Here is a 25,217-nt window from a genome sequence, read left to right on the forward strand (position 1 = left end):
TGAGGCCAGATTTGAACTCAGGAAGATAACTCTTTCTGACTCCAGGCCTGGTACTCTATCCACTGCAACACCTAGCTGCCCAATGCCTACTGAGTAACTTATAATTTGCCCTATTCTCTTTTCTCATTTGCCCAAAAAGTTATTCTTAATTGTTCCATACTCCGATCCTCCACTACATGTGTAGTTAAATTACCTATTAAATATTACATGTCAAGTTTTAACTATGATTACTTTAAATATGTTGACATAGCAGAATATGAGATCATTTAACCTTATATTAAAAAGCAAGTGAACATTAAAGGTAGTTCTTTTAGATCAAGGGCTCTTGGGAGTTTATGAAATCATTTTTTTTTGTTAATTGTATTTCAATATAATCACTTTCTTTTGTAATTCTATGTGTTTTGTTTTATTCCAAGAAGAGATCCACAGGCTTCGACAGACTGCCAAGACACACAAAAAAAGGTTAAGAACCCTTATTTTAAACAATAAGCTGTAGAATCTTGAGTTGCTCAAGGGAGAGCTAGTCAAAGGTTAGTCATTAGTTATTCAACCTGTAATGGAGAATCTTAGTTGAAGACAAATCAAATATCAAATACCTAATGTACGAGGAAAAGGTATACTGGGTTACAGAGGAAAAGTAAGAGTGTTGGGTCATCCTGATTTTTAGGATGCTTGCTTCTCTTAGGTCATCATATGTTTCTCAATCTCAAGAACACTACAACATAGGTAGGCAACAAAGGGTCCAAGATGTCGTTTTTGAAGAAAGCCAAGTTCTCATATAATACAAAATACAATGATATCAAACTCAAGGTCTGAATTTTCATCAATTTCATGACCATGATGACTTATAGCACTTATTAAGTGCCAGTCACTTTACAAATACTTCATTCAATTCTCGAAATAACCCTGGTGGATAGCAACTGTTTTATGAGGCAAACAGAAGTTAACTGATGTGCTGAGGGTCACACACATAGGAAGTGTCAGTCCAAATCTGAATTCAGGTCTGACTGACTCCAGGCCTAGAGCTCTAGACACGGTGTCACCTAGCTCCCCCTTCTCAAAGCCTATTTAAGTTTTCTCATCAATAGTAACAATAATGAAAACAAATTGCTTGTGGATCTATAAAGAATAACTAATAAAAATAATTGCAAAATATGTAAAAAATGTGAATTGCTTTCTAAGTGATCAACCACTACACCCCCAAAATATTAGAGACACATAATTAGTAGGTAGGTGTGGGAAAGAACAGAAATGAGTCAGTAACCTTTAAGAAGGTTATGGAAGAAATATATATATATATATATATTTTTTTTTTTTATTGTGCTTACAGTACTTTCCATCAAAATTTCTTTTAAGTGTCTCAACTGCCAAAGATTTTTTTCATTTTATTTAATTCCACTATTGGACATGGTCTGAGCTCTACAGACCCCCTTCCCTTTCACCTCAAAGGGGACTCCTTTATATGTTGCAACACACTGGTTGTTAGTGAGAAGGTCAGGCTGGATCTGCTCCCAGATCTTCTTCTTGGGATTTAGTTCCTTCTCAGGCTCTCCTATTTAAAAAAAGACAGACAGAAACAGTTACGGTGAAATATAAGAGTTATGTGAGAGTTTCCTGGAGATAAGAGAAGCACTTTTCTTTTTTTAAAAAAATTAATTTATTTTCATAAGAATAAAACTAAGAACTACATTATTTGTTTTTTTAAAAATAATAATAAATATTTGTATTTAAAGTTCTGAATTCCAAATTCTATCCTACTTTCTCTCCCCATCTCCCTTCCTGAGGCAGTAAGCAATCAGATATGGATTATACATGTGCAATTATGTAAAGCATGACCATATTAGTCACTTTGTATAAGAAAACGAATAAAAGAAAAAAAATGAAAGTGAAAAATAGCATGCTTAAGAAAAGCACTTTTCAAGGCTGACTTCAATCTTCCCCAAATCTGTGCTCTCATAAGGATGGAGCACTACCTCCCCAACACAGACTGCAAATACCTCACCTTGGAGGGCAATGTGCTGGTTTAGCAACAACTGAGGAAAAAGGTCATCATCTAGCAATCAACATTCTTGTGCTTCCCACCTCTAAACTGAACTAGAGTGGTCTTCTAACCACAGAAATACCATTGGTAGTAGGATACTGCACATAAAGGTTTTCTAGGTCCTGAAGTGGACAGTATGTTGGCATTGGAGTCAGGAGGAACAGAGTTCAAATCTTGCCTCAGACCCTGTGTGACCCTAGGCAATCACCTAACCTCTACAAACCTCAGTTTTCCCATCTCCAAAATGAGAATAGTGCCTATTTCACCAGGTTGCTGTGAGATAAAATAACATGTAAAACTTTTTACAAACCTTAAAGTGCTGTCTAAATATTAACTATGATTATACTCTATCTTCTAAGGGCAATTTCTACCTCATTTCCTCAATAATTTTAGTCACTTAGAAAAAGTTAAGCAAAACTGACCAACAAAATATGTACATCTAACAGCACATGTAATATTATCCTCCTATAGTCTCCATCCTGTCTACCATGAAGAGCAAAGTGTTTTTCAATATCTGTTCTCTGGGACCAAGACTTGGCTACTGCAAGTGGTTTTTCAGTATTTCTGTTTAAATTACTATAGTCAAAATGATAAAATATACTCAAGGAGAATGCACTATAAAAAACTTAAGCATTATCTTGATGTACGATAAATATGCTTTTCTGCTCTTGATGTGATGAAGCAGTGACATGCTCTTTTAACTAACTAACAGTCACCCTTAAGATGATGGATGCTAATAAAAGTGTTACACTATTACAGCAGTAAACATAGTACCCAGAGAACTTAATACAGACAAACCCAGGCAACTCTTTGTCTAATCAACTCCAAATCTCTTCTAACATTAAAGCACATTCAAAATGTCTCTGTTTCTCCCTCAGCCTATAGAAGGAAGAAGTAAACTAGCACAGCTAAAAGGTTTAACCTCCCAAGCTGTAGATGGTGCTAGAGTGCAAAAGTACAAATAGCAGCACAGTTTAGTTCTTTTTCAACCATCAGGGTTCCAATGCTTTTCTTTAACTACTCCATAAAACTCTCTTAAAAATCAGCAGGCTCAACACAGAAGTTGAAGCCTTCCTCTTAGTTGATTCTCCTGATGCCTTCACACTCAGCTTCTGTTAGCTTATTAACTGCTCTCAATGCCTCAAATAACAACCTCTTGATCAGTGGCTCATCTTTTCCTTGTCAAATAAAATTCACAAAATCTAGCTGTCAATTATAAAACCAACAATATTTACTTAATCTTTCCATGGTTTTTAAAGACTTACTTGCTCTATCACTTTTAAACTCTTTTAACTCAGGGACCATAATGCCAGAAAGCCTCAGTCATTTCTCTGCTCCCAAAGTACACTTTTCAGAGCATCAGTTTTCTACTGTCTCATATTTTACCAAAGACACTGTTTCTTTTAAAGTGGATTTTTATCAGTTTTACATACATAAAAGATTTTTCCTACTCCTTTCGGCAACCACACTGTTCAAATATAAAAGGAGCAGTATCATACATCATAAGTTGATTTCATTCTTTCCCCTTATAAAACATTTCCTTTCTCCAGCTTTTCAACACATTTTTCACATATAAACACAGATGGCATGCTAATTAAATTTGTAGAAGACAAGATGATAGCATCAGAAGCCAAAATGGTCTTAACAGTAGGTTGAGTCTAATAAGATACAAGTTTTACACTAAAGTTAAGGAAAAAAACATCAATTTCACAAGTACCAGACTGTTGTATGTTTTCTAAAGTACCAGATTATTGTTTTGTGTGCACTCATGTACACATACACAAACATTTCTCAGAAAACACAAGAGAGGGTTAATGTAATGCAAATTCAATGATTTGACTGTATGAAATTAGCAGCCAAAATGACTAAAGCCATTGCAGACTATTAGGAGAAGCATCTTTCTAGGGCTGGAGAGGTTACAGTCCCACTGTCCTTTATCCTAATGAGACCATATCTAGATTATTGTGTGCTATAGAAGGAAACAGATGAGCTGTAGACTACCTAGAAGAAGACAAAGAAGGCAAAGGGACTTTAAAATGCCATAAAGACTGAAGTAATTTGGTACAATGAAGACTGTTGTGTATGTGGAAATTGCAAGATTTGGCAACTTACTAGATAAGTAGGTAAGGGAAAGTGAGGAGTCCAGGATCAAAAATACCTAGGAAACTGGAAGAGCAATGGTGCCTTTTGACAGAAATAGGGAAATTTGGAAGAGGAGGGAATGATTTAAGGCTAAAGAAAATGAGTTCTTAAAAAAAAAAAAGAAAAGAAGTTCTGTTTTAGAAATTTTAAGAATCTAACATGTCTCTGGGACATACAGTTAGAAATGTGCAATAGGCAACATGATGCAGGACTGAAACTCAGGAGAGAGACTGAGGATGGATATTTAGATCAAAGTTAAAACCATGGAAACTGATAAGGTAACCAAGAGAAAGAAAGAGTAGCGGGAAGAGAGGGTATAAGGCCAGAATCTTAGGAAACAACCACAGTTAGGAAGTTTGATGAGGATAAAGAAGCAAAGGAAATTGAAGAGGCCATCAGACATCTAACAGAGTCAAGAAAAGGCATATAATGTCATGAAAACCCAGAGGCAATAGTATGCAGGAGAGGGTGATGCAGCATTTAGACTGAGAAAAGGCTATTAGAACAAGCAATTAAAGACTTTGGAAAAAATCAGTTTTAGTTGAGTGATGAGGTCAGAAGCTAGACTAAGGACTGAGTGAGAACTGAGGAAGTTAAGAAAGCAAGTGAAGCCCACCTCACTACCCTGCTTGAAAAGCTTTAGTGGCTTCCTAGTTATTCTAAGATAAAATACAAATTTCTCAGTTTAACACTGAAAGCCCTTTGCAATACAGAGCAAATCTATCTTTCTGTTAGATGGAATATTACTCCCTATTCATGTACTCTGCATTCTGGTCAAACAAGCCTACTAGAGTATGTCCTCACATAATATTCTCCCTCCTGACTGTGTTTGCACAGGCTGCCCTGTATGCCCAGTGGGCTCTCTGTTCTCATTTTTACTTTATGGAATTCGTTTTTTTTTTTTTAAGTATTTGATTTTTTCCAATCACATGTAAAAATAATTTTTAACGTTCATTTGCAATGTTATCCTGGTTCTACTCATTTCACTTTACATCAGTTCATTTAGGTCTTTCCAAGTTTTTCTGAAAGCATCCTGCTCAGCAGCTCATCATTTCTTATAGCACAATAGTATTCCATCACAATCATGCCACAACTCGTTCAACCATTCCCCAATTAATGGGCATCCCCTCAATTTCCAATTCTCTGTCACCAGAAAATAGCTGCTATAAATATTTTTGTACATATAGGTCCTTTTCATTTAAAAAAAAATCTCTTTTAGTTCACAGACCTACAGTAGAGATATTGTTGGGTAAAAAGGTATGCATGGTTTTAAAGTCTTTTGGGCATAGTTCCAAATTGCTCTCTAGAATGGTTAAATCAGTTCACAACTCTAACAGCGCATGAGAGTCTCAATTTTCCCATATGCCCTCCAACATTTGTCATTTTCCTTTTCTGTCTTATTAGGCAATCTAACAGATGTAAGGTAGTATCTCAGAATGGTTTTAATTTGCATTTCTCTAATCAACAGTAATTTAGAGCATTAAAAAAAATATGGCTATAGATAACTTTGATTACTTCACCTAAAAACTGTTCATATCTTTTGATCATTTATTAATTGGGGAATGGCTCTTGTTTTTATAATTATTACTGTTTGCTTTATATTTGAGAAATGATGCCTTTATTAGAAAAAGTTGCTTCAAAATTTTTTTTCAGTTATGATTGCCAACTGTATTTGCCTCCATCCTATTTCCATTTATTCCATTCTCTTTTCACTCTGTCCCTCCTCAAAGTATTTTGTTTTTTTTTTTCTATCACCATCCCCAATCTACCCTCCTTTATCATCCCATTTCACTTCTACTTTCCTGTAGGGTAAGACAGATTTCTATATCCAACTGAGTGTGTATAATAGTTATTCCCTCTTTGAGCCAATACCCATAAGAGTAAGATTCAAGCACTCTCTGTTATCTTTCCCATCTTCTTTTTCTTGCCTTTTAAGTGAGATAATTTATTCCATCCATCTCTCCTTCCCCCCTTTCTCCCATAGCATTTTTCTCACCCCTTATTTTTTAAGATATCATTCCATCATATTCAACTCATACCTGTGCCCTCTGTCTATATATACTCCTAACTGTCCTAAATAAAGTTCTTATGAGTTACAAGTATCATCCTCTCATGTAGGAATAAACAGTTTAACCTTACTGACTCCCTTATGATTTTTTCTTATTTATCTTTTTATGTCTCCTTTCAGTCTTGTATTAGAAAGTCAAATTTTCTATTCAGCTGTTTTTCCCCACCCCCCAAATCAAGAGTGCTTGAAAGCCCTTTATTTCACTGGGTATCCATTTTCCCCCATGAAAGATTGTGCTCAGTTTTGCTGGGCAGGTGATTCTCTGCTGTAATCCTAGCTCCTTTTGCCCTCTGGAATATCATATTCCAAGCCCTTCTATCCTTTAATATAAAGCTGCTAAATCTTGTGTTATTCTGACAGACTCCATGATATTTGAATTGTTTCCTCCTGGATCCTTGAAATTTTTGATCTGGGAGCTCTAGAATTTGGCTAATATTCCTAGAAGTAATCACTATTTTACTCTTTGGTGCCAGAATATCAGGGCACTTTTTCTTGGTAATTTCTTGAAAGATGATATGTAGGTTATTTTTTGTTTTCCCTTTTAAATCATGGCTTTCAGGTATTCCAATAATTTTTAAATGATCTCTCCTGTATCTATTTTCCAGGACAGTTGTTTTTTCAACAAAATACTTCATAATGTTCATTCTTTTGATTGTTTTTTGATGTTTTATAAAGTCATTCTATTTTTTAAGGAATTATTTTCTTCAATAAATTTTTATGCCTCTTTTCCCATTTGGCCAATTCTGTTTTTCACTGGATTTTTGTACCTCTTTTGCCATTTGGTCTATTCTGTTTTTTTAAGGTGTCATTTTCTTCAGTATTTCTCTTGATTTTTTTTTTTTTTTTGGCGGGGCAATGAGGGTTAAGTGACTTGCCCAGGGTCACACAGCTTACAAGTGTTAATTGTCAGAGGCCAAATTTGAACTCAGGTCCTCCTGAATCCAGGGCTGATGCTTTATCCACTGCGCCAGCTAGCTGCCCCAAGTAATTTTTTTCCCTCTTACTTGATTTTTAAAAATCTTTTTGAATTCTTCCATGGCCTCAGACTAACTAATTTTTTTCTTTAAGGCTTTAGATGTAGTTTTTACTTTGTTGTGTTCTTCTGAGGGTGTTTGAAACTTCCTTGTCACCATAGTATCTTTCTATAGTCAGAAGTCTTCATTTCTGTTGTTTGCTCGTTTTTCTAGCCTATTTCTTGATCTTTAACATTTTGCTAAAGTGGGGCTCTGCTTCCAGGATGAAGGGTGTAGTGTCCCAAGCTTCTGGGCTTTTGTGCAGTTGTTTTCAAAGTTTTCAGTTCTTCCAAGACGGTATGATCTAAGGAGAGGTGTGTTTACTATTCTCCTGGCCTGTGCTTTGGTCTGTGAACGACCACAAGCCCTCTTTTCTGCCCTGGCACTGTGAAGAGGGTCCCTTCTCTACTATGGCCCCAAGCTCTGGTGTACTGGTACTCCTCCTCACCCTGAGACACCCAGGACTGCATCCTGGATCTGAGTATGGGCAAAACAGAATCCCGCTTCCAGTGCCAGCAAAGGGTCTCCTGTAATCTCCTTCTGACCAGTTGTTTGACACCCCCCTCCCCCCTTACTGTCTGTAGGCTAAGAGATCCAGAAACCGCCACTGCTGCTATTGATTCAGTTGCTCCCAAGGCCTTATACTGATTTTCTGGGGTCCAGTCTGTGCTGGCACAGCCTGCACTCCACTCTTACCCCATGTGATGAATCTTTCCTGTTGACCTTCTAAGTTGTCTTTGACTAGAAAATTGTTTCACCCAGTTCTTTTCTAGGTTCTACTGCTCCAGAATTTGTTTTGAAGCATTATTTAAAATGTTTACAGGGGTTTGGGAGAGATCTCAGTTGAGTCCCTGCCTTTTCTCCACTATCTTGCCTCTGCCTCTTCACTTTGTGGAATTCTTAAGTATCTTCAAAGCTTAGTTCATATGCCACTACCTATAGGAGGTCCTGATTGTTCAGCCTCCCAATGATTGGTGCCCCCCACCAACATATTTTGTATTCATCCTAGTAAATATACCTAATATTTGTGAACATGTTTTCCCCATAAACGCCTTTTTAAAATTTTTACTTTATTTATTTGTGTATTTTTTGCAGGGCAATGAAGGTTAAGTGACTTGCCCAGGGTCACACAGCTAGTAAGTGTCATGGGTCTGAGGTCAGATTTGAACTCAGGTCCTCCTGAATCCAGGGCCGGTGCTTTATCTATTGCGCCACCTAGCTGGCCCCCGTAAACTCTTTAAGGCCAGGGATTCTCATTACTGTCTTTGCATTCCCAATGCTTTAGCACAGTGCCTGGCATATAGCAGGAGATCAATAAATACCTGTTATATTGTAACGAATTGTTCCAAGTATGGGCTGACCAGATAGCTTCTGAGGTCCCCTCCAATTCAAATTCTCTTTCTTTTGAAAATAATGACTTGAACAGAGAAAGAGAATGAAGGGCAGGGGAAAAAACAAAACACTTATCACAGTTTAAAAGAAGGGTTTTGGGAGCATTTATCATTACATAAGTAACACAGGGTACAAATTCTAACTAGTCTTGACCAGACTTCAAAACCAGAAAATTCCTATAAATGCTATTTTCACTAGACAATATAATTCTTCTTAGAATGTTCACAAAGTATTAGTTCCACTTTGACATCTGGCAGAGCAGTAGTATTCTAGCAACTAACTTGGTTTTTATAAGTTTGGTCAACTAAGCACATGACCCCTAATAATACTTGAGACCAATTCCCTCAGTGTATTTACATAAAAGCCAGAGGATTACTTTGGACCTATGGGGTTACTGCTGATTAATTATATAAAATTGCTTAGCAGTTACATGAGGTTTGGCAAGAATAAGCTGGGCAGAATACAAGAAAAAACATAATTATATAGAAAGTAAAGCACTCACTAAAACTGCACAGATTAAGTGCTCTGAAGCAAAAAAAGAGAGAAACAAAGAAAAAAAAAAGGTTACGTCCAGAGATAGTTGCCCTTGTCTCACTGTTAATTTATTAAACGAATATAAATTGGTTTAAAACAAAGCAAAAGTTCAACTCTTTGGAATAATATACCCAACTATGAAAATTACTTGTGAAAATAAAATGTCGTTTGTTGGACTGATTTAGGTTTTCTCTATGGCTTTTTATTTTTAATAAAGTAAGATTAGAGAAGAATTCAAATGGAATAATTATAAATTATAAGGACCTACTTTTGGCAGACTAGGGAGGAAGCTAGGATATGCATTTTCAGGTGGCATCAAGTGGATAGAAGTGAGTATTTCATTCTCTTTTTAATGAACTTCCAATGGTTATACTGAAGATGAATATGCAGTTATGTGTATTTTAGCATTTTTCATACCAATTACTCAGATTATCATTGTGTATATCTGTATAGTGTTTTATCATTTACAAAATACTTGTCTTAAGAACCCAATCAGAGATATGTTGTGTAAGTTTTAGGATCACTATTTTATAGGTATATAAACTGAGGCTCAGGGAACTTGCATATAGTTATGCAGTTAGTACATTTTTGAGCTAGCAATCAAAATCAAATATTCTGCTTTTTCCACCAAACCAAAAAGAATAGTTTCCAAGTCAAATCATCTCTGTACATTTTTTTTCAGTATTAGTTAGTTTTAAAACGGTTTTTTCTTTTTTTGTTTTTTTCTCCCTGTTGCAATAGCTTGGTTGGAGAATCCAATGGAGGGTAGTCTCAAAGATATCAGTTATTTCCTTTGTCTCATAACCACCACATTTTTTGAACAGTTATTTGTGCTTGAGTGATCTGTTTCTATATTCTACAATTAAAATTTATGGCTTCATTCATATAAAGTGGGACAAAAAGGAGGAAAAGGGTGAGAAACAGGAAAAAAAATTTCATTTGGCATTTGCAAAGCTCCATTGATGTTTCTGGCTTTCTATCAGAAGAAAAATGACTATAAGTATATAGTCTTTTCTAACTCAAATTGCCAACTCCAAAATTTAATCCAATGCATACTATGCTTAATACATATAATTTACAATGTCATTTAAAAAAATCTGTGAATGTCAATTGACTAGCAAAATGTATTAACTAACACATGGCCACCTTAAGATATGGAACAGATGCTAACAATGTTGAGAAAGAAAGAAAAGGTTCTTCATAAGAAGAAATAAATGACAGATGAATTTGTTGTTTGCTGTTGTTCAGTTATTTCATTTGTGAAATTTGTGGGGTCTTCTTGGCAAAGATACCTGGGTGGTGTGCCATTTCCTTCTCTAGTTCATGATGAGGAAACTGAGGCAAACAGGGTTAAGTAAGTGATTTGCCTGGGGCCACACAGCTAGTAACTGTCTGAGACCAGGTCTGAACTCAGATGAGCTTCCTGGCATTCTATATATTGGCAGCTCTTTCCTTGTAGCAACACTATGTCAGAAGCGTAACTATTGTGCAAATACAGGAATGAGGCCCAGTGGAGGTCACTCTCTAAATTCAGTGCTCATTAAGGATTCTCTGCTTAGTTAAGCACACAAAATGAATGGACGGAATAATAATTCAAACTAAAGCCCAGATGATGATTTACAATGCTGTTGTGGGAGACTGGAGCTGAATTTTCCCTTACTCTTGAGTATGTACAATTTTGTGCTCCCTTTTTGTGTGTTTAAAGGCTAATGGTGCAGGGAAGGGCACATGTACATCAGGGACAGACTTAATGAGAGGGATCCTGGAATCCATTAGCACCTCTGACAGCAACTCAGGGTATTACTAAAAGAACATTTCATTTCAATAATTTCATTTGTAAATTCAGATGATGAAAGTTGTTTCAAAGTGCTGTCCTACTTAACTCTTAAGGCAAGTTCTAAATCAGTGAATGGCACACCATATCATATAAATGGGGCATTTGGAACTTGCTTCTTATGACATTCAGATTTAGAAAGACTAAAATGTAAATCTGAAATTATCAATACTTCAAGTACCCCAAGGGAACCCAGAGCCCTGGCCAGGCAGAAATGATGGGAAAGACTAGGTTTCTCTACCTTAAAGAGCCCAGAGCCCAGGCTGGAAGTACAGGGACTATTCATGGGCCCTACTACTGATTGGAAAGAGAACTGTGACCTGTTTTGTTGCTGACCTGAGTTGGTTTGCTCCTTGTTAGACATCCTGGTGGTTCCCCATTCCTCTGGGCTCAGCAGACTGATGCTGGACACCTAATCTCTAAGCTGAGAACTCCCTCAGCTCAAGGGATTCCCTCCAGCCTCTTCTTCTTCAGTGTATCACCATGTCTGGCTTTATAATTAATTATTCTTATTTTTCAATTTTTTATTTATTTAATTTTTAATTTATAGAATAAAACAAGCATTTCCATAAGAGTATAATAAAAAGATAATTGCACATGATACTGCAAATTCATTATGTACAACTTGCTATTCCTTTTATATATAAAGTTATCATGTAAAATTTCTTTCTTTTTTTCTTCCACTCCCACCTCCCACACCTTAAAGATGGCTATCAGATATAGTATGTATATATACATATGTAAAATCATTCTATATATATTTTTATTTACTAGTTCTCTGGATGCAGATAAATGTCTTCCTTCACAAGGCCTCTGTAGTTAATTTATAATAGTCAAAATTACTTCTTTGCTTAAAACTGTTCTTAAAACAACAGTGCTGCTACTGTATACAATATTCTTTTGGTTCTGCTCATTTCACTTTTCATTATTTGTCCAAGTTTATCCATGTTTTTCTAAGATCACTGAATTCATCTTTTTTTTGGGGGGGGGAGGAGCCATGGGGCTATGAGGGTTAAGTGACTTGCCCAGGGTCACACAGCTAGTGTTAAGTGTCTGAAGCCGGATTTGAACTCAGGTCTTCCTGAATCCAGAGCCAGGGCTTTATCCACGGTGCCATCTAGCTGCTCCTATTTATAGACTTTTTTTTAAGGGGGGGAGGGCGGCAGGGCAATGGGGGTTAAGTGACTTGCTCAGGGTCACACACCTAGTTGGTGTCAAGTGTCTGAGGCTGGATTTGAACTCAGGTCCTCTTGAATCCAGGGTCCAGAGCCGATGCTTTATCCACTGCACCACCTAGCTGCCCCCATCATTTCTTATAGTATAGTAGTATTCCATCACAATCATATACCACAACTTGCTCTGCCATTCCCCAAATGATGAACACCCCTGCAATTTACAGTTCTTTGCCACCACAAAGAGAGCTGATATAAACATTTTACAATAATTTCTTTTCCTCTTTCCCTAATCATCTCTGGAAATAGATCTAGTAGTGGTATTGCTGGGTCAAAGAGCACTGACAGTTTAATAACTCTTTGGACATAATTCCAGATTGCTCTCCAAAGTGGCTGGATCAGTTCACAACTCCACCAATAATGAATTAGTGTTCCAATTTCTCCTCATCCCCTCCACCATTTGTCACTTTCCCCCATCAATCATTTTAGCTTACCTGAGAGGTGTAAAATGATATCTCAAGGTTGTTTTAATTTGCATTTCTCTAATCAATAATGATTTAGAGCATTTTTTTACATACCTATAAATTATCTTGACTTTTTTTTATCTAAAAACTGCCTATTCCTAGCCTTTGACCATTTATCAATTGGGGAATTACTCTTATGCTTATAGATTTGACAAAGTTCTTTTATATATTTTCTGATCTTGGCTACATTTGTTTCATTTGTGCCCATCCTTTTAAATTTAATGTAACTGAAATGATCCATTTTCCGTTCACCTATCCATAACTCTAATAAGACCCACATTCTTCAGATTTTCTTGTAATATTTCTCTTTATGTCACATATCCATTTTGACCGTATCTTGGTAAATAGTATTTGATATTATTGGTTGTGCCATATTGATTTCCAATTTTCGCACCATTTTTTACCAAATAATGGATTCTTGTCCCAAAATCTTACATCTTTATACTTTTCAAATGTAAGGTTACTTTATTTATCTGCGGCTGTAAATTGCATATATACTCTGTCCACTGATCTACCCTTCTATTTCTTAGTTAGTACCAAATAGTTTTGCTAACTACTGCCTTATAATATAGTTTAAGATCTGGTGCTGCTTACATTTCTTTTCATTAGTTCCTTTGATATTACTTTTTGTTCTTCTATTTTTTTTTAAAGTTCAGTAAAATACCTTTTCAGTAATTTAATTGGGATGGTATTGAATATATAAATTAGTTTAGGTAAAATTTAAGTAAAATTTTATTGCCCTGCCTATTCATGAACAATTAATATTTATCCAATTATTTAAATCTGATTTTATTTGTAAAATTCTACATCATTTAAGGGAGATCCTCCTAATGCTTCAAAGCTTGGCTCCAATTCTACCTCTTTTAAAAAGATTTCTAATGAAGTCAAAGTGCAACAGTCTCCTAACTGGCTGCCATGTTTCTAGTCTTTCTCCTCTATAATGAATGGAAGAAAGGAAAGAGGGAAAGGGAAAGAAGTAGGTAAAAAAAGAAGAGAGAAAGGAAGGAAGAAAGGGAGAAGAGAAGGAGGATGAGCATCTTAATTTCTTACTATATATAAAGAGTTGTACTAAATTCTGGAAATACACATATAAAATCCGGACAGTGGCTGTTCTCATGAAGCTTACATTCTAATTATGCGAGATAATGCATATAGGAGGGTTTGGCTAAAAGACAGATGGAGGGGCCTTCTGTTTCTTAGGGAAGCAGCAGCCAAGTATATAATAGTGCATCTTTAATTTCATTTCCACTGATAAAATTATGTTCTGCTATTGACCCATTTGACAATCCCCAAGATTTTGGTGGTAAGTACTTTCTTTTCTGGACTTTCGGTAACTATGTGCACTGAGGAGTCAGAGGCCACAAAACCTGCAGAGATGGTTTACATGTCCACAAAGGTTTCTTCCCTCTATGACAATTGTGAGAATTGGCTTAGAAGCAGAACTGAGGGTCTGGTGGGAGCAATATGACTATTCCCAGAGCACTTGGCCTCTGTATCCTGGGCTATCTCAACTATGCACCTGGCAAAATAATCTTTCTAAGGCACAGATATGTCCACATCACTTCTCTATTCAAAAATCTTTAGGGGCCTTTAAAATCCCAACAATCTGGTTCCAACTTACCTTTCCTGAATTATTTAATATAATTTCACATACTAGTCAATTGGCCTCTGTTTACTGAACTTAAAGCATTCCTTCTCTCATCTCCAGGGCTTTTACTGAGGATGCATCCCCAAGCAAAGAACAAAGCCCATCCCCTTTCCAGTCTCTTCAAATAAAAAAGGGCTAATATTTATACACTGCTTTATGATTTGCAAAGCACGTTGTATTCATATAACTACCTTGTGAGGCTGGTGCTATTTTTATCATTCTCACTTTACAGAGGAGGAAACCTAAGGGCCTTACCCAGGGCATACACAGCTAGAAAAGATTTGTGGAGGCAGGACTGGCCCACTAGTCATTCCAAACTCAAGATCAGTCTGACCAAGCTTCCTTTCTGGCTCAGTGCAGGTGCCTTCCTGATCCCCCTAGTTTAGTACTTTCTTTTTTTTTTTTCCCCTAAATTACCTTATACTTACTTATACGTGAATATGCTGTATGTCCCTTCCCTCCTACTTCCCCTCACTTTTCCATTTTCATCTTTGAATGCTTGGCTCACAGAAGGAAGTTAACTGAAGTAAAATGTAAATCCTCATCTTCTGCTAGAGAAAACTGCAATCCTAAGAAACAAGTAGGTTTTTCCAACTTGACTAATTTAGGATATAAGCTATTTTTTATGCCTGGTATACTGGAGGACATCAATGATTATTATGTAATGTATGGTTAAAAGTTTAGTCATATAACTTAGATATAAAACTGACCTTACTCAGGCTAGCACTGAAACATGTTTTTCAAATCCCTGACATACTGTTTTACAGTATTACTTCATGCTTACCAGGGAATCCCTCAAAAGTAATTCTGTCTCCAGGAACAGATCCACTGGGAGGATCCAAGATTTCCACCTTCTCTGGTGAACTGGCACACATCAGCATTGCCTGAGATACAACTCCCCTCATCTTTGCAGGCTTCAGATTACAAAGCAAAATCACCATCCGATTCTGCATCTGTAGGAATAACAAATCAAAAAATCAAAGGTGAGTTAAATTTCACATAAGATCATTTAATTTAAAATATAGTAATAAAAATAAAATGTTAGTTCTGAGCATCTCTATTAATAATACAAGTATTCTGAGAATTTTATATCATAATTTTAGAGCTACCTATAAAAGTATAAATATAGAAAATGTTAAAGTTAAAGGTATAGATGCCAGTTAACTATCAGTACCTATGAACATAAACTTCAATGGCCTTAAACCTCTGTAACATTCTTCTAAGTTGAACCACCTGAGGGTGAGTAGGAAGCAAAAAAAAGGGAAAAATCCAATGAAAAAAGCGAGTAAAGTGGGAAGCCAGAAGACTTCTGATACATCTATATGTTATCCATGTACTATTGATTACAGCTATTTTTTTTTTTATTACAGCTATTTTAAGAAGAGACTAATGAAAGGGGAAATTAGGTGATTTGTCCAAAGTTACCCAGGTAATAAATATCTGAGGTGGGAGCCCAGGGCTTCCTGACTCCAAATCTAATGATCTATTAACCATGCCATGCTGTCTCTCACTACACTATTCTGCTATTTATTACATAAGAGACTTTGGATAAGTCACTTAGCCTAGGTGACCTTTGTGATCCCAATGATATAGAGGGAAATCTTCTAACCTGGAGGGAAAAAAGCCAACAATTATCCCTCTAGGAAAGTGAAAGGATAAAACAAGTTGTAAAATGAATTTTGATATATAGGCACTCAGGTGAAAGTAGATGCAAAAGGATTTTGGAGCTATCATAATCAAAGGAATTAACACTCTTCTGTTGAACATTGGTTAAAAGTATAATTTATGCTTTTATAAGTAAATCTTTCTCCTGATTGGTTTATGGATATTAAAGAAAACTTTCTGATATGAAAGGAGAAAAGTATGTGGTCACAGAATAAAAAACCTCCAAAACATCCCGCTATCTCAGAGGTCCTCTATTCGAGCCTATTCTGGAAGAGGAATCTGTTCTGAAACTTCACAAGGTGTCCTCTAGCCTCTGCTTTAAAGCAGAGGTCCTTCTCTTAGTTTTGTCCTATTTCTGCCTCTTTTATGCCATCATTTCTGCCTGGCCAGGGATCTGGGCTCCCTTGGGCTATTGAAGTATTTATTGATAATTTCAGATTTACATTTTAGTCTTTCTAAATCTGAATGTCATAAGAAGCAAGTTCCAAATGCCCCATTTATATGATATGGCGTGCCATTAAGTATTGAGTACCTTTTTCTTCAGTATTGTCTCATTAGTGATGCTTATTTCTTTAGTTTTTGCTCATGTACTAATAAAAAGATTGTGGAAATAAAATTTCTAAGAACTATATAAAATCTCAAGTCTAAAGAAAACAACATGCCCTTTTGTTTTTATCTTAAAGCTGTGAAATTAAGAAATGGAAATACCTTTAATGTAGAAATAGCTACCACCACCAAAGTCCAGTTCATTTGATATTCCAATGTGGCTTGGAAATGACCCTGGTGTATTAAAGGCTATGACAATAATGTAAAAGCTCTGGCAGGTCCTATCAAAATGGAAAGGGAGTTGCCTAATATCCGTAAATTCAGAGAGGAAATTGATGAAGTTTTGGCCATGGAAACTGATGAAAACATCTAATGGTATGTAATCTGCATTAGAGGGAGATAAGCCAAACCAGTGAAATCACAGATCTTCTTGAACATTCAGGAGAATAGCCACATTTGAAATGTGCATTTAATATACTTAAATATTAAATCATTTAACTTTCAAAATGAATTTATAATTCTTTCTCTTGTCATTAAAAAAACATTTTTAGAATTTAAAAGTTTTTACCTTAAAAGTTGTAAGTAATATCTAAAAGACAACTTTTGAGTTATTCAATGTCTAGTTACAGCTAGACCCATTTACTGTGGCTCAAAATCCAAATGAGTAATTTTAAGAGTAAGCAGAAAAAAACAGAATTAATAAATACAAAATACAGATAATAAAGAAAACTATTATTGTTGTTAACAAGTCTAGTTTAAAATATATGTATGTAAATATACAATTTTTTTGGTGGGGGTGGGGAAATGAGGGTTAAGTGACTTGCCCAGGGTAACACAGCTAGTATGTGTCAAGTGTTTGAGGCCACATTTGAACTCAGGTCTTCCTGAATCCAGGAGTGGTACTTTATCCACTGTGCCACCTAGCTGCTCCTCAAAAATCTATTTTTTAAAAAATGTATCATCTTGGGGTCTAAAATTGGGTCACAAGAAGATCTGAATAAATAAGAAGGTGGTAACAATGAAAAAAAAACAGCATCAAAAGAGAAGATGTTTTCAAATTATCCCTCAATCAAACTGGTGTTTAACCATAGGAACTAGGTTTTTTTTTTTCCCTTCAAATATGACAATTTGGCAGTTTCCCTTTGCAAAGGATTTCATGCATAAATGAATGATAAAGTAATCATGTATTAAAAAACAATGTTACTCTTCTATGGTATTGTCTTTATTGATAGCTTATTTTCTTGCCTAACATTCTCAAGCTATTAATCATCACCCTTAGATCTCTTTCAACTTACTATTAACTTTTATGGGGCCTGTAAAATGCTTCACAGGACCAGGAAACAGTAACAAAGACTAACTACTGGTATTATATTTACAAAAACAAAACCCAGAAGTTTCTGTCATTTTTATAATTCAGCCAACTTAAAAAGTTAGATGATTCATTTTTTTAGTCTTTAAATGTTTACTAGCATATCCTAAATTATGTAAATATGTACTATTTTGTGTGCTCATTGAATTTTGTCACTTAATAGAGGAAAGACAATCACATATTCTTTATTTTCCACATAACCCAACTACTTAAATTTCCATTTACTATGAATTAAAGCAATATGGAGTCAAAATTATATAGGAGAGGGGCAGTTAAGTTGCACAGTGGATAGAGCACTGGCCCTGGATTCAGGAGGACCTGAGTTCACATTTGACCTCAGACACTTGACACTTACTAGCTGTGTGATCTTGGGCAAGTCACTTAACCCCAACTGCCTCACCAAAAAAAAAATATATATATATATATATAGAGAGAGAGAGAGAGAGAGAGGAGAATAAGCTAAAATTATTATTTATTTTTTTAAACTGTCTTGTCTACAGGAACACTTTTGTGTTCCTGTATCTTGGGGACTGTTTCTAAAGAGATTTGAGTTTTTTCTTGCTGCAAGCTCTTTTTAGGAAACAAAATATCTCCCATTAATCAAAATGGGGGGTTAGGTTCCCCCTCCCCCCCCACCCTTAGGAGAATAGCCAGCTGCCTTGGAAAGAAAATGACTACCTGGAATGTTGATACCAGGTAGAAGCTATCATCTAGAACAAGCATGGCAAACTATCAAGAACATATAGGGGAAAAGGGAAGGTAAAGAGGCAAGCAGCCAGAAAAAAAGAAGAGTGTTATAAGTGCTTAGGATGTTAGTTTTAGAGCTGGGGTTTCTAAGGCCACATAGCCCAACCTCACATTTTAAAAAATTTAGGCATAAAAACCACATGCAGACAAGTGGTCAACAGATATGAATAGTTTTCAAAAAAGAAATACAAACTATTTTTTAAAATGGCCAAAATAATATTCAAAGAATATGGTATCTGAGTACAATATTACTGCATTATAAGGAGAAACTATATGAAAAAAACTGGGAGAAATAAGGGAGACATGCATGCAGGGATGCAGAGTAAAGAACAAAGAACCAGAATAACATACATGATGATTGAAAAAAATATGAAGTCAATCTGGACAGACAAAACTCTAGTCAAATATCCCTCCTTCCTATTAGTAAACAATAATCCAAATGCTGTTTCTACAAATATAGTTTATAAAGGCTTTGCTGTTGTGTCAAAACCTCTCACTTCCAAAGACCTGCCATCTTACATTTTGCACCAGTGACAGAGATCACAACCCATTCATGCCAGCTTATCCTGTGTAACTTGTGTCTTTATTCTCCCTTCAGTTCTCCCCAGGGGGGATCCACTTCAACTGGGAGTTTTTATATTGGTGTTTACTGATTATTTGTATTCTACCTATCACACATCATTCTTTTAATACTGTGCTATTTCTCCTGCACAATTCTTCATTGGCAACATGTTGCAGTCTGCTCACGTCTGCCACAGAGCTCCTTTCTACCCGATAATTTACTATTTTCAGTATTTGTTCAAGATACAGGAACTGATAAAGTACTCTATGGGTTGTATTCAAGTAAGTGTCACTGTCTGGACAAGAGGAATTCTTTACTTACTTGGATAGTTAGGCCAAAGTTCTGAGTGATCAAAAATATTCAAGAGGCTCAACAAATATAAATAACTAAAGACTTATACTTTCTCACTCTACAAACTCCTCTACTTCCAAATACCCTATGAGAATAATCTTCTAAAGGACCAAAGGCATGCCTAACGAAGGTTTAAGAAGGGAACAAAAAGGGGCAGCTAGGTGGCACAGTGGATAAAGCACCGGCCCTGGAGTCAGGAGTACCTGAGTTCAAATCCGGGCCCCAGACACTTAACACTTACTAACTGTGTGACCCTGGGCAAGTCACTTAACCCCAATTGCCTCACTAAAAAAAAAAAAAACCAAAACAAACAAAAAACCAAATAAAAGGAATGGAAGATAAGGGGCAGCTATGTGGCACAGTGGATAGAGCGGTGTCTGAGAGCAAGACATCAGGCTCTTTGGCATCAGGTGGTGACATTTGCTTGTGGGAGGAAGAGGGGGTGAGGTTGGTGCTCTCGCTCTTTTTCCCTCAGGATTCACGTGGAGAAGGGAGCTAGAAATGTGCTCTCCCTTTAATAGATGAATCTAGGCCTTTCTCTTTCTTTTCACCAAATTCTTATTCTCCTTAATAAATGCTTAAAAGTTTAACTCTTGCTAAAGCTTATAATTTATTGGCGATATTTTAGACAGACTAGCTAGAATTTTAGCCCCCTACAGATGGCTGATCATGAAGAGGAAAGCTGAACCTACAACTGTAAGGTAGAAAGAGTTAGACTTTTAAACATTTATTAAGGAGAATAAGAATTTAGTGAAGACTTTGAATAAACAGTTTTGTTTTGTTGTTTTTCTTTTACACCATCTGTAACACTTATTCTCTGCAGAGGCCCTCCCTCTGTAGGCCAGTGTCAAAACACTGGTTCATGAGGGACTGCCCCTCAGGACAAAACTTTCCTCTCTCCCTTTTCTATATTGTTATTAACATATTGTTTGTTAGCATAGGGTATTATATTCTGTTATTTTTGACTGTTTCATCAAGGAAACTTGAAGAAACAAAGGGGGGACTGAAACGATTGGAATGACGCCACCTGCTGGAGACTTACTGTAGCAAAGCTCTGCCACGAGGAGAAGGCCTCTGAGAGCAAGACATCAGGCTCTTTGGTGTCAGGAAGTGACATTTGCTTGTGGGAAGAAAAGGGGGCAAGGCTGGCGCTCTCACTCTTTTTCCCTCAGGACTTGCGTGGAGAAGGGAGCTAGAAATGCGCTCTCCCTTTAACAGATAGATGAATCTAGGCCTTTCTCTTTCTCTTCACTAAATTCTTATTCTCCTTAATAAATGTTTAAAAGTCTAACTCTTGCTAAAGCTTATAATTCATTGGCGACCACTCATTAGATATTTTAGACAGACTAGCTAGAATTTTAGCCCCCTACAATTTCTAATACAGATTAAAAACAGTTTCCAGAGTATCTTCAGCACTGAACACTAGCACTGAGTCATAGAGGAAAATGCAATACAATTATTTTGATCAAAACCCAACTCAGGTAAATAATCAATATTAGGTTCCTCATTAGAGTTTCAATTCCATAATTGCATTTTTAAAGACATTTACTTTCCACAATAGACATGCAAATGGGGAAGTATTGTGGGGGTATAGTTACAGAGCATCTGTTTAAAAGTAACTCAATAGGATGTAGCTTTACAGTCATAAAAAAAATAATCTTACATTCTGAAGTTTAAAAAAGAACTTAGGCTTCCTTTAAAATCAGGTATTTTGGTGAATTTTTTAGTCCTGGAACATTTCAAAACATTAGTGCTTACAATTATGGTATTTGTATAGCTGCATTCAAATTGCTAGAGTCAAAGTAGAAACCCGAACAATTCAAGTTATTTAACTTCACTTGAAATACAAATACTATGCAATCGTTTCTGTGGGATATGTGTTTCCTTCAAGGCTTTAGGTTCACTTGTACTTTGCTTAAAGAACTAGTAATTTTTAATTTCTGTAATGACAGAGCTGAGTACAAGAGGTCTGGCAGCAATGAGCAGCATATCTTAAGCACTAAAACTCTTTTTTTTGTGTGTGTGAGGAGCACCAAGAGAGGATGCTCCAAGGTTCAAAACAAACAATGAATCCATTCTTCCTTTTATTCTCAAAACAAACAATGAATCATTCTTCCTTTTATTTTCTACCTTTCTTTGGGAATAATTTTAGGGTTTTTACTGTTTTCCCTGCCATTTCTTCCAGTTAAATTTAAAATTGGCTATACCCACAAAATAACCACTACTCAAAATTGGAAAATATCTCAGGGACATGAGTTATCTGATAAGGAAATTCCTTTTTGGTGAACACATCATGGATTAGCCCCATCTGGGGCCAAATGAAAAGAAACACAGCTCAAAAGCAATATACCTGGTCAAGGGGGACATACTTCACCAAGCCACTAACAACTGTTCTTGGTGCTTTTTCTCCAACATCCACCTCTTCAACATACAAGGAATCTGCATCAGGATGCTTTTTGGCACTGATGATACAACCAATGCGAAGATCCAGGAGAGAAACATCTACTGGTTTGGAGTCAGAGGCTGCAGCTGCTGACTGCTTTTGCTTCTTTTCCTTCTTCTCTCCTGTTAAGTGTTCAGGAATAGTATTCAGTCAGGAAGCAAAACCATAATATAATCTATTTACATACTCAATGCAGATGTTGCCTCTAAGACACATACCGTGATCCTTAAATGCCAGCCTAACCCAACTTCACCACAGTGCAATCAGTTTAAGCTGCTAGATACCTCCCACACTGAGACTGGGAGAACACCAGGAGTTAGGACACATAGGCACTGATGAGCTGGATCAGTGCCTGTATCATATATATTTTAATATGTTTGGTCTCATTAAAAAAAAAATGTATGGTACATTAAGGGAATTTTACTGTTACACTATGGGAACACAGGTCTTGAGCTTTAAGTGACCTCAGAGGCCATCTAATCCAACCCCCTCATATCAAAGATGAGCAAATTAAGGTCTATTGAGGGGAAGCAACTTGCCAAGGTCATACAGGTAATACTTTTAGAGGCAGAACTTGAACTGAGGTCTTCTGACTCCAGGGTCTTATCACTGTATCATGCTGTCCCTTATTTCCATATCTTGTCATCCTGAGTCTCAGAACTATGTGAAGTAGTATCTAGCATATTTTAAGAAAGTTCTTAAATTTTTAATAGGCCTCATCATTCTTTTATGTTGTTTGCTTAACTGTTTTCAACAACTGTGTTAGGTGAAAAAAACAAAACAGTTTAACATAAGCTAAGACCTATGTAGAGACAGAAATGGAAGATATGTCAAAATCAGAAAAAAAAATTAACTTCTAATATGCTTTTTTGTAGGGGAAAAATGTTTTCCTCAGTAAACACACAATAATAGAGCTGAGAATATTAATACTGTAAAAACATTAGAGTTGACAGTAATTTAAATCTAATCCCAGTAATTAAACATATTTTCTCTTTCTAGTTTTTCATCCCTACTGATGTCCTAATTGAAAGACTCTGAAATTTCAGGTTCTACCATGTTAGAGAAGACACAGTGATGAAATAAAAATTTATGCCACCTGCCAATGAGGCAGTTCTTCCTCTCCCACCCTGGGCAGAAACTTTCTGGGCAATGGGAGAGCAAGTACCACAGGAGGTCTGTCACCCCAATATTTCTTGCCAATGTCCCTTTCCCTCTTTTCCTGTTCTGGCTGGAAGCTGACTTCTTCTACTCCCACATCTTCATAAGGAAGTCCCTCCTCTACTTGAACCCTGAAGCTCACTGATGCATTCTCACTGGTGGTAACTAGGACCCTTCTAGACCCAAAGATAAGAGAAAATATGGCTACTCACACCATTTTGATTTGGCTGTGCAGGGCTGTAACAACTACAATATTTAGAAAATATAGAGGACTTTAGAGTCTTATCTATTGTGACATGATGCTCAAGTCTTCAGGCCTTACCAACTGCCAGCTGAAATCTCGTATTAATAAACAATATTTAGTATGCCTACTATGTGCTAGACACTATACTAAGAAAAAGAATGAGAGTCCCTGCTCTGAAGGATCTTATAATCTAATGGAGGAAGACAATGCTGAAAAGGGGGAGGGTAGTCAGGGCAAAACTGGCAAGGGGGCTTGATGTACCTGGAGTCAAAATGAGGCAAGGAAACTGATGGAAAATGAGGCATCCCCTGGAAAGTTCTGAGCCCTCTATAAAGGAAGGATCTGGGTTGAATCTATTGTTCCTCCCTCTAGTCAGGGGGAAGATTGCTGAGTAGTAAAGCTGAGCCAATCTGCAAAGATGAGATTTCAGGTGATGAACTTATCGTGGGGTAGGCAGGATGTTCATGGAGTTGAAAACAAACAGAGGAACTGATAGAAAATGAACATATGGAATATGTGTTCTCTCTGTTAGAATATAAATGCCTTAATATGGAACTGTACATACCCATTGATCCAGCAATACCACTGCTAGGTTTTTATCCCAAAGACATCCCCCAAAAGACCTATTTGTACAAAAGTATTTCTAGCAGCTCTTTTAATGGTGGCGAAGAATTGGAAATCAAAAGAATGCCCATCAATTGGGGAATGGCTAAATAAGCTGTGGTATGATTGTGAAGGAATATTATTGTGCTATAAGAAATGGCAAGCAGGATAATTTCAGAAAGGCCTGGAAAAACTTGTATGAACTGATGTATAGTGAAGTCAGGAGAAAATTGTGTAGAGTCACAGCAACACTGTTTGATGAAGAACTGTGAATAACATAACTATTCTCAGTAATATGATGATCCAAGACTATCTCAAAGGACTAATGATGACACATACTATCCACCTCCAAAGAAAGAACTGATATTGATTGAACACAAACTGAAGCATGCTATTTTCTCTTTCTTTTTTTCTTTTATACAAGTTTTCTTGTACAAATTGACTAATATGGTAATGTTTTAAATAACTGCACAAGTATAACCCATATCTGCTTAATGCCTCAAGGAGGGGGAGGGGAAGGATATAGAATTCGGAATGCAAAACAAAACAAAAAGGTTTATTAGTAAAAAAAAAAAATGAATGTCTAGAGAGCAGGGACTGTCTCCCTTTTCCATCCACAGCCCTAGAGCTTAACACAAAGTCGGCACTTTACAAATGCATTTCATTTATCTGTTATCAGTGAACAAATGCTGCCCCTCACAGACAAGGCATTGTGCTAGAGATACAAAGATAAAAATGAAACATTTTCTGCTCTCAAGAAGTTTAATTCTATCATACAGGTTTAAAAAGGAGGGAAAGAATAAAAAAAAAATAGGGGCTTTGGGAAGACTTTGCAAGAGGTAGCAACTGAGTGACCTCAAGGATGATAAGGATTCTAAGAGGAAGTGGTGATGAGGTGAAGCATTCCAGGAATGAGAGACTATTTACGTGAATGCAGAAGATGTAATAGCAAAATAGCAAGAGCTAGTACAATGCAATCAGGCTGGGACACAGAGTGCATGAAACAGATTAAATTAGCACATATTTAGAAAAGTAGGTTGTATTTAAACAATAGAGGGTTTTAAATACTAGGCTAAGAAGCTTGTACTTTATGGTCAAGACAATAAAGAACTTCTGTCAGTTTCTGAAAAGGGTGAATAGTATGATCACACTTGTATAGCT

At 36.4% G+C, this 25,217-nt stretch overlaps 1 protein-coding gene across 2 annotated transcripts in view; it reads right to left on the minus strand.

Moving 5' to 3' along the window:
* Nucleotides 1-25,217, minus strand: part of AIMP1 (aminoacyl tRNA synthetase complex interacting multifunctional protein 1) — a 57,050-nt gene continuing 31,833 nt past the window's right edge. The window contains exons 5-7 of one of the 2 annotated variants that reach the window (XM_043973441.1): nucleotides 21,959-22,173; nucleotides 15,153-15,321; nucleotides 1-1,552 (exon numbers count right to left, since the gene is read on the minus strand). In XM_043973441.1, coding sequence (XP_043829376.1) covers nucleotides 1,386-1,552; nucleotides 15,153-15,321; nucleotides 21,959-22,173 — 551 coding nt within the window. In that variant the 3' untranslated portion in view covers nucleotides 1-1,385. The remainder of the gene's footprint in view (nucleotides 1,553-15,152; nucleotides 15,322-21,958; nucleotides 22,174-25,217) is intronic. The other variant, XM_043973440.1, reaches the window with a different exon arrangement.

Source organism: Dromiciops gliroides, chromosome 6 (genome assembly GCF_019393635.1).
Source record: "Dromiciops gliroides isolate mDroGli1 chromosome 6, mDroGli1.pri, whole genome shotgun sequence".
Taxonomy (NCBI): Eukaryota; Metazoa; Chordata; class Mammalia; order Microbiotheria; family Microbiotheriidae; genus Dromiciops; species Dromiciops gliroides.